Here is a 15,653-nt window from a genome sequence, read left to right as displayed (position 1 = left end):
GATATTCTCCTACTACATAAAAATAGAAGAACAGATAAGTTATTTGATTTGTAGAAGTTTTTCCAGTCCTAAGTAGATCTTTTACAGAGGACTTGCAACTCTATACTAACTCCTGCTAGGCGGGAAGTTGAATTAGTTCCCCAGTCCCCTCCTTAGATAATTATTATAGGTAATAATGTTAGATGAATAGGTGTTTGAGGCAATTTGTTAGATGAATGACTTCTTTAAAAATGAAGCTTATTCAGGCTCCACTACTTTTACCATCAAAGTAAAAGTTTCTTTTGTTGTTAGATATCTTATTTTATTCTAGTCTTTTATGCTTTTGAAGGTGAGACCCTTGGAAGCCCAGAAAAAAAATCACAATTTGTGGTTAGTATAGCGATGAAACTTATTTTCTACATACCAAAATAAACCATACTTGTAAAAAAAAAATTCAGTACATTTAGGATAATTTTCCCTCTGCCTATTCTCCAGTTGTATTGTATGTGTCCTTCCAGAAACATTAATTTTAAAAAGAAAAGAAAAGGAATTATAGATGTGTATTGTCATCTTTTTCCTTTAAACTTGATGACATGAATTTCTTATCTTTGTGTGCCATTACAAGTAGATTATTCTTAACTACTGCCTTGTATTCCATGTATGGTTATACCATAGTTTAATCATTTCCCTACCAGTGGACATTTAAACTATTTCAGCTTTTCACTATTATAGGCATTTCAGCAAGTAATATCTTATTCTTCAAGCAGTTATTCATGCTTCTGTAAGATCATGTCCTGAATTAGGAACATGTACACTTTAAACTTTGATAGATACTATCAAATTAGCATTCATATAGTCTGAATTCTCATATTCTCAGTATAGTGGCTGGTAGGTAGTTAGCTAATGAATCTTTTTTTTTTTTTAATTTGCAAGAGAGAGAATGAGAGAGAGCACGAGAGGGAGGAGGGTCAGAGGGAGAAGCAGACTCCCTGCTGAGCAGGGAGCCCGATGTGGGACTCGATCCCGGGACTCCAGGATCATGACCTGAGCCGAAGGCAGTCACTTAACCAACTGAGCCACCCAGGCGCCCAGCTAATGAATCTTTTTAAATTGCTTATTTTAGTTTAACTTTTTTTTTTTTTAATTTTTTAAGCAAATCACTTGGGTTAAAAAGGACAAAGGAGGGGCATCTGGTGGAGCAGTTGGTTAAGCATCCTACTCTTGGTTTTAGCTCAGGTCATGATCTCTGGGTCATGAGATCGAGCCCTGTGTTGGGCACTGCACTCAGCGAAGAGTCTACTTGAGGTTCTTTCTCCCTCTGCTCTTCCTGCTTGTGCTCTCTCTCTCTCTCAAATAAATAAGTCTTTAAAAAAAATAAAAAGGACAAAGGGAAAGGGAATCAATATTACGTTTTATTCTTTTATTTTTAAGTTAACTTTCAGTGGTTCATTTTTAAAGAAATTTATAGTAAATGTTTATGAAATTATTTTTATCTCTGACTTAAGAATACTTAAGAATATCCACCTAATAAACATGGGTAGATCTTTTTTCATTTTAATAGTTGTGTGTGTGTGTGTGTGTGTGTGTGTGTGTGTGTGAGTATAATTGACACACAATGTTACGTTATTTTCAAATGTACAGCATAGTGATTCAGCTTCTCTATATGTTATACTATGCTTGTTACCACAGGTGTAGCTATCATCTGTCACCATATATCCCTATTATAAAATCATTGACTGTATTCCCTATGTTGTGGCTTTTATTCCTGTGACTTAGTTAACTTCTAACTGGAAGCTTCTATCTCTCCCCCTTCACCCATTTTGCCCATCCTCCCACCCCCCTTTCCTCTGATAATCATCAGTTTATTCCTGTATTCATAGGTCTGATTCAGCTGTTTATTTGGTTTTTAGGTTTCATATATGAGTGAAATCATACGGTATTTGTCTTTCTCAGTCAAACTTACTTCACTTAGCATAATATCCTCTAGGTCTATCCATGTTTTGCAAATGGCAAAACAAAACAAAATCTCATCCTTTTTTATGGCTGCATAATATTCTCTCTCTGTGTGTACATGTGTACATATCACATCTTCCTTATCCATTCATCTGTTGATGGACATACTTTGGTTATTGTAAATAATGCTGCAGTAAACATAGAGGTGCATGTATCTTTTCGACTTAATCTCTCTTTTTTTTTTAAGATTTTATTTATTTATTTGAGAGAGAGAATGAGATAGAGAGAGCATGAGAGGGGGGAGGGTCAGAGGGAAAAGCAGACTCCCCGCTGAGCAGGGAGCCAGATGCGGTACTTGATCCTGGGACTCCAGCATCATGACCTAAGCCGAAGGCAGTCGCCTAACCAACTGAGCCACCCAGGCGCCCTCGACTTAATCTCTTCATTTTCATTTTCTTTGGGTATATACCCATTAGTAGAATTACAGAATTATTGAATCATACGGCATTTCTATTTTTAATTTTTTGAGAAACTGTTTTCCACAGTTGCTGTACATTCCCACCAACAGTACACCAGGGTTCCTTTTTCTCCACATCCTTGCCAACACTTATTTCTTGTCTTTTTGATACTAGCCATTCTAATAGGTATAAGGGGATATCTCATTGTGGTTTTGATTTGCATTTCCCTGATGAATAGTGATGTTGAGCCTCTTTTCATGAGTCTTTTAGCCATCTGTAGATCTTCTTTGAAATAATATCTATTGAGGTCCTCTGTCCGTTTTTTAATTGGAGTGTTTGGGTTTTTGGTGTTGTGTGAGTTCTTCACATATTTTGGATATTAAACCCTTATTGGATATATCATTTGCAAATATCTTCTCCCATTCAGTAGGTTACCTTTTGGTTTTGTCGATGGTTCCCTTCACTGTGCAAAAACTTTATTTCAGTGTAGTCCCAATAGTTTATTTTTGCTTTTGTTTCCCTTGCCTCAGACGTATCTAGAAAAATGTTTACTATGGCTGATACCAGAGAAATTACTGCCTGTGTTCTCTTCTAGGATTTTTGTGGTTTCAGGTCTCACATTTAGATCTTTAATCCATTTTGAGTTTAATTTTGTGAATGGTGTTAGAAAGTGGTCCAGTTTTATTCTTTTACATGTAGGTGTCCAGCTTTCCTAGTACCATTTATTGAAAAGACTTCTTCCCCATTGTATATTCTTGCCTCCTTTGTCATAGATTAATTGATCATATAAGTATGGGTTTATTTCTGGGCTCTCTACTCTGTTCCACTGATCTATGTGTCTGTTTTTGTGCCAGTATCATACTGTTGTGATTACTATGGCCTTATAGTTTATCTTGAAATCTGTAATTGTAATACCTTAGCTTTGTTCTTCTTTCTCCAGATTGCTTTGGCTATCCAGGGTCTTTTGTGGTTCCATACAGATTTTAGTATTATTTGTTCTAGTGAAAAATGCTGGTGGTATTTTGATAAGGATTGCATTGAATGTGTAGATTGCTTTGGGTAGTATGGACATTTTACAATAGTAATTCCTCTAATCCATGAGCATAGAATTACATCTTTCCATTTGATTATGTCCTCTTCAGTTTCTTTCATCAGCATTTTATAGTTCTCAGAGTTACAGGTCTTTTACTTCTTGGTTAAGTTTATCTCTAGGTATGTAATTCTTTCTGGTACAATTGTAAATGGTATTCTTAATTTCTCTTTCTGCTATTTCATTGTAAGTGTATAGAAATGCTACTGATTTCTGGGTATTCGTTTTGTATCCTGCAACTTTACTGAATTCATTTATTACTTCTAGTAGTTTTTTGGTGGAGTCCTTAGGATTTCCTATGTGTAGCATCACGTTGCCTTCAAATAGTGACAGCTTAACTTCTTTACCACTATTGATAGCTCTTTTTTTTTTCTTCTCCGATTGCTGTAGTCAGGACTTCCAGTACTACATTGAATAAAAGTGGCAGGAGTGGACATCCTTGTCTTGTTCCTGCTCTCAGAGGAAAAGCTCTCACTTTTCACCATTGAGCATGATGTTAGCTGTGGGTTTTTCATATATAGCCTTCATTATGTTGAGGTAAAACATGGGCAGGTCTTGTCTGCCAGATTAGGTGTGCTGGCTATATACATTTGTGCAGATGCTTGGAATGAAATCCCAGTGGGCCTCTGGCATGTGTTGAATAAAATTTTAAACTACCACAACACTTTGTGTCTGAACTGATTTAGATAGAATTTAATATGGGATTTTAATTTAGGGTTTATATCATTAGAGAAATATTTGTATATACTTTTATCAAACATGTTTTTGTTTAAAAAAAACAAATTGTTAATGGTGTTACCATGCATGGAATATTTTCCAATCCATCTTTTGGCTTTTATAAAACCATTAAAAATTATTGACTGTATTTTTTTTTTTTTTTTTAGGGTGACTGTCGTTCCTATAGTTACGTGTGTGGCATCTCCAGTAAAGATGAGCCTGACTGGGAATCTCTTATTTTCCTGGCTAGACTTATACCTCGCATGTGTCACAACATTAACAGGTATGTTCTGCAGGGGACAAGGGGTGAGGTGAAACGGAAGGGTGTATTTTTTAAGATCTTCCCACTTTTGAGAGACCAAAAGACTCAAAAGTATAGATACAGGCATGCACATAGGTAACAATTGAGCAGATACTTAATAATACCTTGTGTTTTGTTCCTTCATCACAGTGCCATCATCTGCTTATTAAAAAACTTTTTGCTCTTGTTTAAACAAAAAATAGGAAGGATTTTTTTTATTAAGTATTAAATATTAAAGGCACTTTTAAAACCTGTCTTCCAAATTAGGAGCTTATGCTACCTGTTGGTTTTATGGTAATATGTTTTCTTCCAGGATTTCTTCTACTGGAGGGAATATGTATGAGTTATAGAATTACCGATAGAGACTTGGTTAATTTAGTAATAATCCCAGGAGAAATCACAGAAAAGAAATAGGCATATGCCAGATATCATTAAAATAACTACATGTAGAATTTATCTTGAATTTATTTTTTTCAGATCCAGTTTTTCTCTCACTTGCATGGTAATTCTAATGTCCTTTTATATGCTGGTTTCTCTGCCTGTTTTCTTTTTCCCTCATTTGCTCCTCCCTCCTTTCCCGAATGTCCCTCCCCCCCTGCAAAAAAATAAAGTCTAACAACCAACAAACAAAAAATAGATTTTTAAAATACGAACCTAGCAAGCCTTTAAGAGTCTTGGTGAATTTTAGATTTCCTTGCCAGGGTTTGTTTTAGGAATTGGAATTTAAACAGTTAAAACATTTTTTTCTATTTTTGCCAAGTTTTTTCTTAATTTGCATTGTGGACTTTGTATAGAGAGTGTCTGCTCCAGTTTTACTGTCCTGTACAATGTGAAAGACTACTTATTCCTGTACATTCTAGGAACACTCTTATTTGTTTGTTCGTTTTTTTTTTTAAAGATTTTATTTATTTGAGAGAGAGAGAGAGAGTGAGCACGAGAGGGGGGAGCGGGAGAGGGAGAAGCAGACTCCCCGCTGAGCAGGGAGCCCGATGCGGGACTCGATCCCGGGACTCCAGGATCATGACCTGAGCTGAAGGCAGTCACCCAAGCAACTGAGCCACCCAGGCGCCCAGGAACACTCTTATTTGTAAGAAATAAGACAAAAAGAGCGAGTTCATGGCATTCTTTTTCCTAGTTGATTTTTCCTCAAAGGATCATTTATGAACTCTAGGGACTGTATTGTTTAGTAGAAGTGTGGTATTTGAGGGACACCTGTGTGGCTCAGTTGGTTAAGCGGCTGCCTTCGGCTCAGGTCATGGTCCCAGGGTCCTGGGATCAAGTCCCACATCAGGCTCCCTGCTTGGCAGGAAGCCTGCTCTCCCTCTCCCACTCCCGCTGCTTGTGCTCCTGTTCTCACTATCTCTGTCTCTGTCAAATAAATAAATAACATCTTTAAAAAAAAAAAAAAGAAATGCAACTGATTTAAAAAAAAAGTGTGGTATTTGATACATGGGACAAAAACTTGCTATATAGTATGTTTGGGAGGAGGCAGTGAATTAGTTGGTGGTAGTGTGGTTTTGATCTGATGCTGTTTTCTTCTGTATGTTTTTATTCCAAGTACATATTAAGAAAAAGGAAAAAAAGCATTATTAAACTTCACCATGGAAGTTGCCAAGAGAGATGTATTTTCTTTGGTTAAGACAGATAGGGCTAGGGAAAGGGGACAGTTGGGTGCTGGTTGGAGTCCAAGTCAGGAGAGGTAGGATGCATTCATACCTATATCCTGACTGCCCCTTGTTTTCTGGGTGAAGGTTGTGGAACAGATCCTCCCAACCAGTGGTAGGATTTCTCTTGAGTTGTAATTATCTGATCCTAATTTCCTCAAGCTGTGTTCTTTTATTAAAGTTACTTTTATTAACGCCTGCAGTGCATCTTCCTATCTTTCAAACAGATGTTTACTTAAAGAAGTAGTGAGTTATTCCTTTTAGGAGCAAATAGTAGGATATCAAGTTCTATTTTGGTAACATTTTTAATAATGGGGAAATGAGAATCAATCTTTGAGATCAGTGTTTTGCAAAGTGAAAAAGAATTTAGCCAAATAAGTTTAGGAAATGCACTGTAGCCTTATCTTCGAGGTTTCTAGTGCATATTAGCATATAGTTTCTGAAGTTCTGGCATAAAACAACCTATTTATTTGTTCAACTCAGTGTTTTCCCAGGCTTAATGTATATTTATTTCTTAGGGGTACTATAACAAATTATCACAAACCAGGAGGCTTAAAACAAATTTATTCTCTCGCAGTTCTAGAGGCTAGAAGTCTAAAGTCAGGGTGTTAGCAGGGCCATGCTATCTATGGCATAAGGCTCTGGGGGAGGATCCTTCCTTGACCCTTCCTAGTTTCTGGCGTTTACTGGCAATCTTTGGCTTGTGGCAGTATAACTCCAGTCTCTGTTGCCATCTTCACATGGCCCTCTCTATTTTGTCTGTTTCCAAATTTTCCTCTTCTTAGAAGGACACCTTCAAAGATTTTTGCCTACCCTGATCCATTATGACTTTATCTTAACTTGACTACATCTGCAAAGACCCTATTTTCACCTATAGATTCCAGATGGACATGAAGTTTGGGGGATATGTATCAATCCAGTACATCATATGAAAAGAGGATTGTGATAATCCCATATATCTTTGTATAGTCTGAGATATTATTTTTCCAAAGAATACACTTTCAAGAAGGTACATAAGAACACAGACCCTTCTATAATCTTATATCCCGGGGCACCTGGGTGGCTTAGTCATTTAAGTGTCCAACTCTCGATTTTGGTTCAGGTCATTATCTCAGGGTTGTGAGATCGAGCCCTGTGTTAGACTATTCGCGGGGTGTGGAGCCTGCTTAAGATTCTCTCCCTCTGCTCCACCCCCCCCCCCACATGTGCATGCTCTCTTTCAAAAAAAGTATATAATCTTTTTTTTAAGATTTTATTTGAGAGAGAGTGAGTGAGTATGAGTGGGGGGAGGGGCAGAGGGAGAGGTAGAGGGACAAGCAGACTCCCCACTGAGCATGGAGCGTGATGCAGGGCTCAGCCAGGACCCTGAGATCATAACCTGAGCCAAAGTCAGATGCCAGAGCCACTCAGGCACCCCTATATATATAATCTTATATCCTGTCTTACCCATGTGGTGATTTGAAGTGGGTAAGAGAGGGGCCTCAGAATTAATGGAAAGAATGGTAGTCTATGTTCCTTGAATTAATGGAAAGAATGGTAGTCTATGTTCCTTGATTCTTCTACTAAATTGTCATTTCTCTATAATTTTCACCTCCCCTTCTAGAGTTGTCTATATATTTGGCCCACCAGTTAAAGAACCCCCTACAGATGTCACTCCCACTTTCTTGACAACAGGGGTGCTCAGTACTTTACGCCAAGCTGACTTTGAGGCCCATAACATTCTCAGGGAGTCTGGTAAGTTGTTCATTTTATTACTACATGCTCTAACCAAAATTTTGAAATGTGGCGTTATGATTGCTAATTAGGAGGATGCAAGTTTGAGTTTTTAGATGCTTTTATTTTTATTATTCATTAATTATTTATTTTATTATTTATTATTCATTCATTATTTATTCATTCAGTTCTGTGATACTGCCTGCCATACAAAATTTTTCACCTTTATGGTCATTTGTGGATATGTACATGTAAGCAAAAATTTGAGTTGCCTGACTCCCATTGTTCCCAGCTGAGGTTATATAAGGTGATATTCTTTTTGTTCACTCTTAAGTGTCCTTTTTGTAGTCTATTTAGTAACATGTTTTTTGCATTTCTGTGCTTATTTCTGATTTTACTGTTTGAAATGTCCCCCAGTCATAGGGCTGAGGTGCTGTCTGGGTTTCTGAGCACAGGAAGGCTGTCATGTGCCTTATGGAGAAAATATGTGGGTTAGATAAGCTTTATTTATGTATGAATTATAGTGCTGTTGCCTATAATTCAGTGTTAATGAATCCAGAATAAAAAAGGTGTCCTTAAACAGAAACATACATAAAACAAGGTTACGTATTGATTGGTTGATGAAAATGTTGTGACCAGAGGCTTGCAGGAATCTCTTTATTTCTTGTAGGGACAGTGGTTTACAATTTGCTAATTCAGTGTTTATAGTAGAGACCATAACTACCTTGAGTAACAAGAATGGGCTTATATATATATTACATCACTGCAATCATCAAATTCTACTGTTTGTATTTGTGGTTGAGTTTACTTATAGATACGACAGTAGTTGGAAACAATGCATGATGACAGTCTTAACTGGTATGTTTATGTATGTGATTTTAGATATTATCTGGGAGGATTTAATGGGACTGGGTTAGAGTGCTTTTTCCATGGTGTGATCATTGGGTTCTACGTGTTTACTTTTTCTAGGGTATGCTGGGAAAATTAGCCAGATGCCGGTGATTTTGACACCATTGCATTTTGATCGGGACCCACTTCAGAAGCAGCCTTCATGCCAGAGATCTGTGGTTATTCGAACCTTTATTACTAGTGATTTCATGACTGGTATACCTGCAACACCTGGCAATGAAATCCCTGTAGAGGTAACTTATATATTTTTCTCATGTACATTTTTAATATCTCCTACATTTTATAATATGGTGACTGGAATATGCTATGACAAAATTGATATTTCTGGGGTTGGTTTTCTGTTTGTAAGATTGGCTTTTTTATTTTATTTTTTAAAGATTTATTAGCATGCGTGTGCGCGGGATGGGGGGCAGAGGGAGGGAGAGAGGGCCAGACTCCCCACTGAGCATAGAGCCTGAAAGGGGTGTGTGTGTGGGGGGGGACTCTAGGCAGAGCTCCATCCCATGACCCTGAGATCCTGACCTGAGCCAAAATCAAGAGTCAGACACTTAACAGACTGAGTCACCCAGGCACCCCTAGGCTTTTATTGTTTTTTTTTAATCTCCACATAATTGATTAAATAAAGCACTGGGTGTTATACTCAACTAATGAACCATTGAACATTATATTAAAAACTAATGATGTACTATAACTTGGCTAATTGAATTTAAATTAAAAAAATAATTATTGTAGTTTTCTAGAAAAGATCTTAAATTTATTATACCCCTCCAGATGTCTGATTACTATGTGGAGTAACCACCTCTAATCTACAATTCTATCTAATCTTGCCAACCTCTACTTTATAAATAGTATTTTCCAAATAAAGGAGAAAACCCTGGTAGTGAAGAAGAGTTTATTAGAAATATGGATGAGATTTGATACCATGATGGCTAGACACCCATGAATTGCTTAATGCTCTGCCTACTACCAACTATTTTTTTTTTAAGATTTTATTTATTTGAGAACAGAGCGAGAGAGAGCATGAGGGGGGGGAGGGGCAGAGGGAGAGGGAGAAGCAGGCTCTCCACTGAGCAGGTAGCCCAATGTAGGGCTCCGTCCCAGGACCAGGGATCATGACCTGAGCTAAAGGCAGATGCTTAACCGACAGCCACCCAGGCGCTCTGACTACCAACTATTTTTGATCACCATCTCCCTCTCCTGTTCTCTCTCCCCTGGAGTGTTCCAGAGCAGCTATTTGCATAGTAGCAAAGGAAATCAAAGTGAGACTTTATTAGGTGGATCTCCGCTCTGTACTCTAATGCAAGGCTCTGGTTATAGCTAGATAGCTAGGTTGGGGATTGTGGCTGAGAGTTTGCTTCCCCTTAGGCTCAAATTTGCCAAATCTCTATCCATTCAAGTGACCAGGCCTTCTTCTCTTGTACACTTGGTAGTGGTTGTTATTACAGTGCATTATGTGCCACTGTGCTGGCCGTGGACTTGTATGTTTCAGCCACAGAATATATGTGAAGCATTGGCTTTTAATACATAGTATCACATGCTTGGATGTCACAGCAATTTCAAATTGCTATAAATGTTTCTAAACACTTGTTAGGACAAACATAATTTGCAGACTGGCAACTGTTTGCAGACTACGCTTTGAGTAGTACTGAGTTAATTCACTTAAATCTATAGAAGGAAATTAGGTTCACTACATAAAATTAATCAGAGACCATACTATATACATAGAAGAGAATAATAAAAGTAGATCGCATTTTAATTATAAATGCAAGCCTTCTAAGTATGTTGGACATGCGCTGGATCCTGGCTCTTCTATTTATGATCTTTGTTTTATAACAGGTGGTGTTAAAGATGGTCACTGAGATTAAGAAGATTCCTGGTATTTCTCGAATTATGTATGACTTAACATCAAAGCCCCCAGGAACTACCGAGTGGGAGTAATAAACTTCTTGTTCTATTAAAGTATTGTGTTCAATTTAAATTGATTAGAAACCATTCCCAGTATTGACATGCGGTACTGTGAAAAGAGTTACTGGAGCAGCTGCATCACATCTGAGTTCTCTACAGCAAAAATCTGCCGCCTGAGCGCTGAGTCGGGGATCACTAAAAGGGACTGAAGTGTTTGTACGGGTATAATCAAAGCACCATTGCCTACACGTATCAGACAGATTGGCACTGCTTTTGCCTTTGCCTCACTTGTTCTTTATGTATAAACTCACTGTTGCTATTAATGTCTCTGTCAATGAAGATATATGAAGGTGGGTGAGTTTGGGGGTAGTAATAGGCTTCTGTCCCCTTGCCAGTTTCTAAGAGCTGTTAGAAAACACGCGTTATTTACCAGTGTGACTTAGTATGTATGTCTTTCAGAGAATCTGAATTTGCTTATAAGTAACCTTACTCCTCCAAAGGTGGGGGTGAGGGATGAACATACCAGATGAGGTGTAGGTGGGCTGTTCCAGCCCTTTTGCAGGACACTGGAGCTATCAAATGTAAGCTCCCTTAAGATGGAAAGCACCAGGAATTTGTTGAAGTACTTTAGAATATTATGACATCGCAGCCATGGGAGAAAGAAACTACAAATGGTCTTGGTTTAAAATGTTTTCAAATCCTGTTCCACATAGATGCCATGGTGTTCACTGTCAGCCTGTTCATTAGTGAGGAGCTTTATCCCCCCACCACCCACCCATGTTGCCAGCTCCCAAAGCCTTGTGAGGAAGTTTCTGTTCTCTTTCCCGGAAGAGGCTGTCTCTGGTGTAGCATAAAGTCAGAGTTTTGATCTCATTTGGTCAGAGGGCCAGCTCTGAGACCACAGAAACCATTACACATGCCCACAGCTTAGACTATCTAGTAAAGAGTTGTAAAATGAACTCTTAGATGTAATCTGTAGGCAGGTTTATTACCCACTGTTCAGAAGACTGTAACCAGTCTTGGTCCATGCAAGATATTGCCACACCTTGTAATCCTCTATCATTTGTAAGATTCAAGAACTTGTATAGGACTCCTTGCCATTGCCACTGGTGTCTACCAGATCCTTTATAACATTCGTATAAGCACTATAAAAATAGTACTAGACTTAAATTCTATAACCATTTCTCAATATTTTAGCTGTTGTTACTATTTAAGAACATTAAGGAGTTTTTCCTTTTTTTTTTTTAATTGAGGTGTAATTGACCTATAGCAGATTAGTTTCTGGTGTCATGTTTTTCTCATGCCTCTTATGCATGTTTTTCTCATGCCCTTTCATGCCTTTCTCAGGCTGCTGCCTCTTATTTTCAAGATCCTTTGTATTAATCAAGTACAAAATTTTGTTCGGGATTCAGTATTAGGTAAATGGTAAAATCATGCATGGCAGAAGTCTACTTTTTATTCTGGCTGGCCCAGAGGACAAAAAAACTGTATTGTCAGACCAGCAAGGGAAGAGCTTCTGTCTGTTGTAATGGATATCTGTACCCGAAACAAAGGAGTGTTTGACTTCTACAGAACTTGAAAGGTTCATTTTCTGTCCTGATGATGAGGTAGGTATTCATACTAGCCTTTTGGAAAGAGGATGTGTAAGTGATCTGGCTGTTGGAGTCATGTTATCTTAGAGCTGGAATAGACAACCTCTAAAAGGCTTACAAATATTTACATTTATGTGAAAAAATTCCTCTTCTAGCAGAAGTTTTCGAGCAAATAGGAAACTAGGAAGAACATATAGTGAGAGTGTTTTCTTTCTCTGTATGTTCTATGGAACACTGCTCCACCGAGCTGATCCTTGTCAAAAGGGTTAGATGGTCATGGAAGTTGGGAAAGTGCTGTTCGCTTGTCCTTCTATCTTGGAAAGTCATGGTGTACGTTATATTCAAAGCTCTGAGAAATTTTGATGTGAAAAACAGTTGTTAAACTTTCTTAACCTGATGTTTTCCTCATCTTTGTCTGCTAAACTCTTTTTATAATCCTTAATACTGGAAAAAGTGGTCTCTCCAAAACACATCCTGACATGATATAGTAAAAAAGTTAATTTTTTGGGAATTTTGAAATTTCCTAATATTCTGAACCCCCCTCTTCCTTTGCAAAGCACTTTTTGTATTACTCTGTATCTTCACAGTATGTCATCCAAGCAGCTGAGAAAAGTTAAGATTATAGTCCATTTTACATTAAGGAAACAAGCTCAGCTTAGTAATGGTTACTTAATGAAATTCAGAATGAAATATGGTCCTTGGTAGATTATGACTGCATTCCCATCAAATTAAATATATTTTGTTCCTTCATACCGATTAGGAGTAGGTAGGCAGGTCAAAGCATCATTTATTCCCCAAATTGGCAGGCTTGCCTTGAAAAGGTACTTGCCTTTCAAGTACCCAGTTTCACCTTAATGGTGCTATTTTAATCATCAGCTGTTTTAGAAATAACATGGCCTGGCATAATTTCTGAAGGTCGGTCTTTAGATGTATCTGGAAGATGGGTTACACTGTTTTTCCATCTTTTGCTGCCCCTTCATCCTGAGGTAGCTGCCTGCATGTAGCCAAACAAGCATCATAAAAGTTTTTTTCTCACTGTTTGGGCTTATCTCCTGATAGCCTATTTTACTGTATAAATGAATCAAATCCCTCAAGAATGAGGGCATTCAGATTAGGTAGGTGGGACTGTCCATCTTCAATGCTTTTGTCCTGACGTTAAACAGCTGTGTGAACGATTAATTTGTTTCTTTATCTGTAAGATGAGACAGTTGGGTTAAATTTACATCAAATTCAGCCATAAATTTTTCATAAATAACAAGGAAAAGCATAGCAGGAGACAGAATGGAGAAATTGAGGGTTTTTTTTTAAGTTCTTTTAACATTAGATATGACCTTACCCCAGTCAAAGGTAAACATCAAAATACAGTTTAAAGTCAAATACTAATTACCTTGTTTTTTTTTTTTAAAGATTTTATTTATTTATTTGACAGAGAGAGACACAGCGAGAGAGGGAATACAAGCAGGGGGAATGGGAGAGGGAGAAGCAGGCTTCCCGCGGAGCAGGGAGCCCGATGCGGGGCTCGATCCCAGGACCCTGGGATCATGACCTGAGCCGAAGGCAGACGCTTAACGACTGAGCCACCCAGGCGCCCCTACTAATTACCTTGTTTTTTGAAGCTGTAATATAGATCCGCAAAATTTGACTACTTGAGAATCTTCTGTTGTGACCATGACACTTGGAAAATATCCATTAATAGAATGAAAAGTCTCCCATAATCAGTTATCTGTAGCTAATTGTTGGCAGAGCTGGAGCTAGAATCCAGGCTTTTCTGTTTCTCTCTATTGAAGAGGTAATGCTCTAAGGCCTTTAAAGACAAGGTTTAACAGGAAGTTCTCCTTGTATAGTTGACCCATCAGGGATAAATGTATTTCTAAAGTGTAAATCATGTCCTTACGTAATTACAATAAGTAGTTTCTGTCATGCCCAATGTTATAACCCTCTTTCTTTTTATTATTCCTCTCCACTACTCTCCATACCCTCCTCCTCTCTCCTACTGTTTCCTGAATTTTCATTGGAATGTGGTAAGGACACACCTTAGCTATTACCTCAATGGGTGTTCCTTTCATTGGCCCAAATTCAGAAAGTAATAGGGAACTGAGTATAAGCTGGATCTCTCTACCCTTGGAAATTCCCCCCCGCCCTTGTTCTTACTGAGGTAGTTTAGCCGTGCAGGTGATAGAGGGAACCAGGGTATCCGTTTTTTCTTTTTTTTTTTTTTTTAACCACTGCAGGGCTTTGACAATAGTAACTAGTAACAGTGGTATCCTTGGCTCTTATATTCCTGACCATTTCATTTAATGACAAGTGAAGAGATTTGGAATCCCTCCCCGCCACCACCACCCCCAAGAGTGCCAAAATGCCAGCTCTCAAACTTAGTCTTCTATATTGAAGAGGCCCAGGTATTCTACCCAACTCTGACCTTTGTCAGTGGTTCTCAACCCTGGATGCTTATTATTACTACCTGAGGAATTAAGTCTGTATAATGTCTAGACCCCACAATCAAGTCAATTAAATTAGAATCTTGGCAGAGCCCAATTATTGATAGTTTTAAATCTCTCCGCTCCAAAGAAATACTACTGAGGAATACCTGGCCTATCTAGTTACGGCTTAAAATCTTAGTCAAGTCTATGAGAGAAATGATAAGAGGAGGCCACAGATAATGTCTTGCTGAAGACATCCTAGCTAAATTACTTCAGAATTAGGGACCAGACTGGAATTGATCCTATGTATACTGTATGGTAGGTCAGACACTCTGAGGGCGTTTGGTCTGCAGCTGACGTAAATGTTAACTCTTGTTGAGGTCCATGCAACAACTACCTAGGCGTCTCTTAGCCTCTCCTTACTCCTTTTGCTTTTTGTCACGGAAAAGAAACCCACCCCTATGCTGTAGCCACCTCTCTGAATTTGACTGTAGCTAGATCATGAAACACACTGAGCTCTTCTTACTCCACCAACTGAGAAATCTTTCTGGAGCTGTGTCATTTGGATATAATTTGTCAGCTGGAGAGTACCTAGCTGTAACCTACGTTCCCGGAATGAGAATTTTTTGAACAGCCCCATTTTAAGTGACCTATCCATTAGTGTCTTTGTTCACTGGTGGATCCCATGGCATCTTTTGACCTTGGTAAGGGCTCCTTGATTAGCAAAATTGTGAGACTTTGGGGAGAGTTTGGCTATTTCTTGGGTATACGAAGTTCAGTAGCTCTGAAACCTTCTAAGTTGTCCACGAAGCCTGAACCTTAAGTAATCCAAGTGGAGTAATGCCTTTGGAGAATACAGATATTTAAGGTAAGTAATTTCCTGTCTTTGAACCTACTGTGACATTGTTACAACCTTATGGTATTAAATGAAGAAGTGAATGTAACCTCCTTT

General features: G+C 38.2%; 1 protein-coding gene across 2 annotated transcripts in view; it reads left to right on the top strand.

Annotated features, from left to right (window-relative positions):
• GMPS (guanine monophosphate synthase) overlaps positions 1 to 10,743 on the top strand; it is a 62,024-nt gene extending 51,281 nt beyond the window's left edge. For both annotated transcript variants that reach the window (XM_032408383.1, XM_032408385.1), the window contains exons 13-16: positions 4,365 to 4,480; positions 7,766 to 7,896; positions 8,845 to 9,017; positions 10,621 to 10,743. In XM_032408383.1, coding sequence (XP_032264274.1) covers positions 4,365 to 4,480; positions 7,766 to 7,896; positions 8,845 to 9,017; positions 10,621 to 10,722 — 522 coding nt within the window. In that variant the 3' untranslated portion in view covers positions 10,723 to 10,743. The remainder of the gene's footprint in view (positions 1 to 4,364; positions 4,481 to 7,765; positions 7,897 to 8,844; positions 9,018 to 10,620) is intronic.
• The last annotated feature ends 4,910 nt before the right edge of the window (positions 10,744 to 15,653 follow it).

This window comes from Phoca vitulina, unplaced genomic scaffold (genome assembly GCF_004348235.1).
Source record: "Phoca vitulina isolate PV1807 unplaced genomic scaffold, GSC_HSeal_1.0 scaffold10, whole genome shotgun sequence".
Taxonomy (NCBI): domain Eukaryota; kingdom Metazoa; phylum Chordata; class Mammalia; order Carnivora; family Phocidae; genus Phoca; species Phoca vitulina.
Note: the sequence above shows the minus strand (reverse complement) of the source record. Positions and strands in the feature narration are given on the sequence as shown.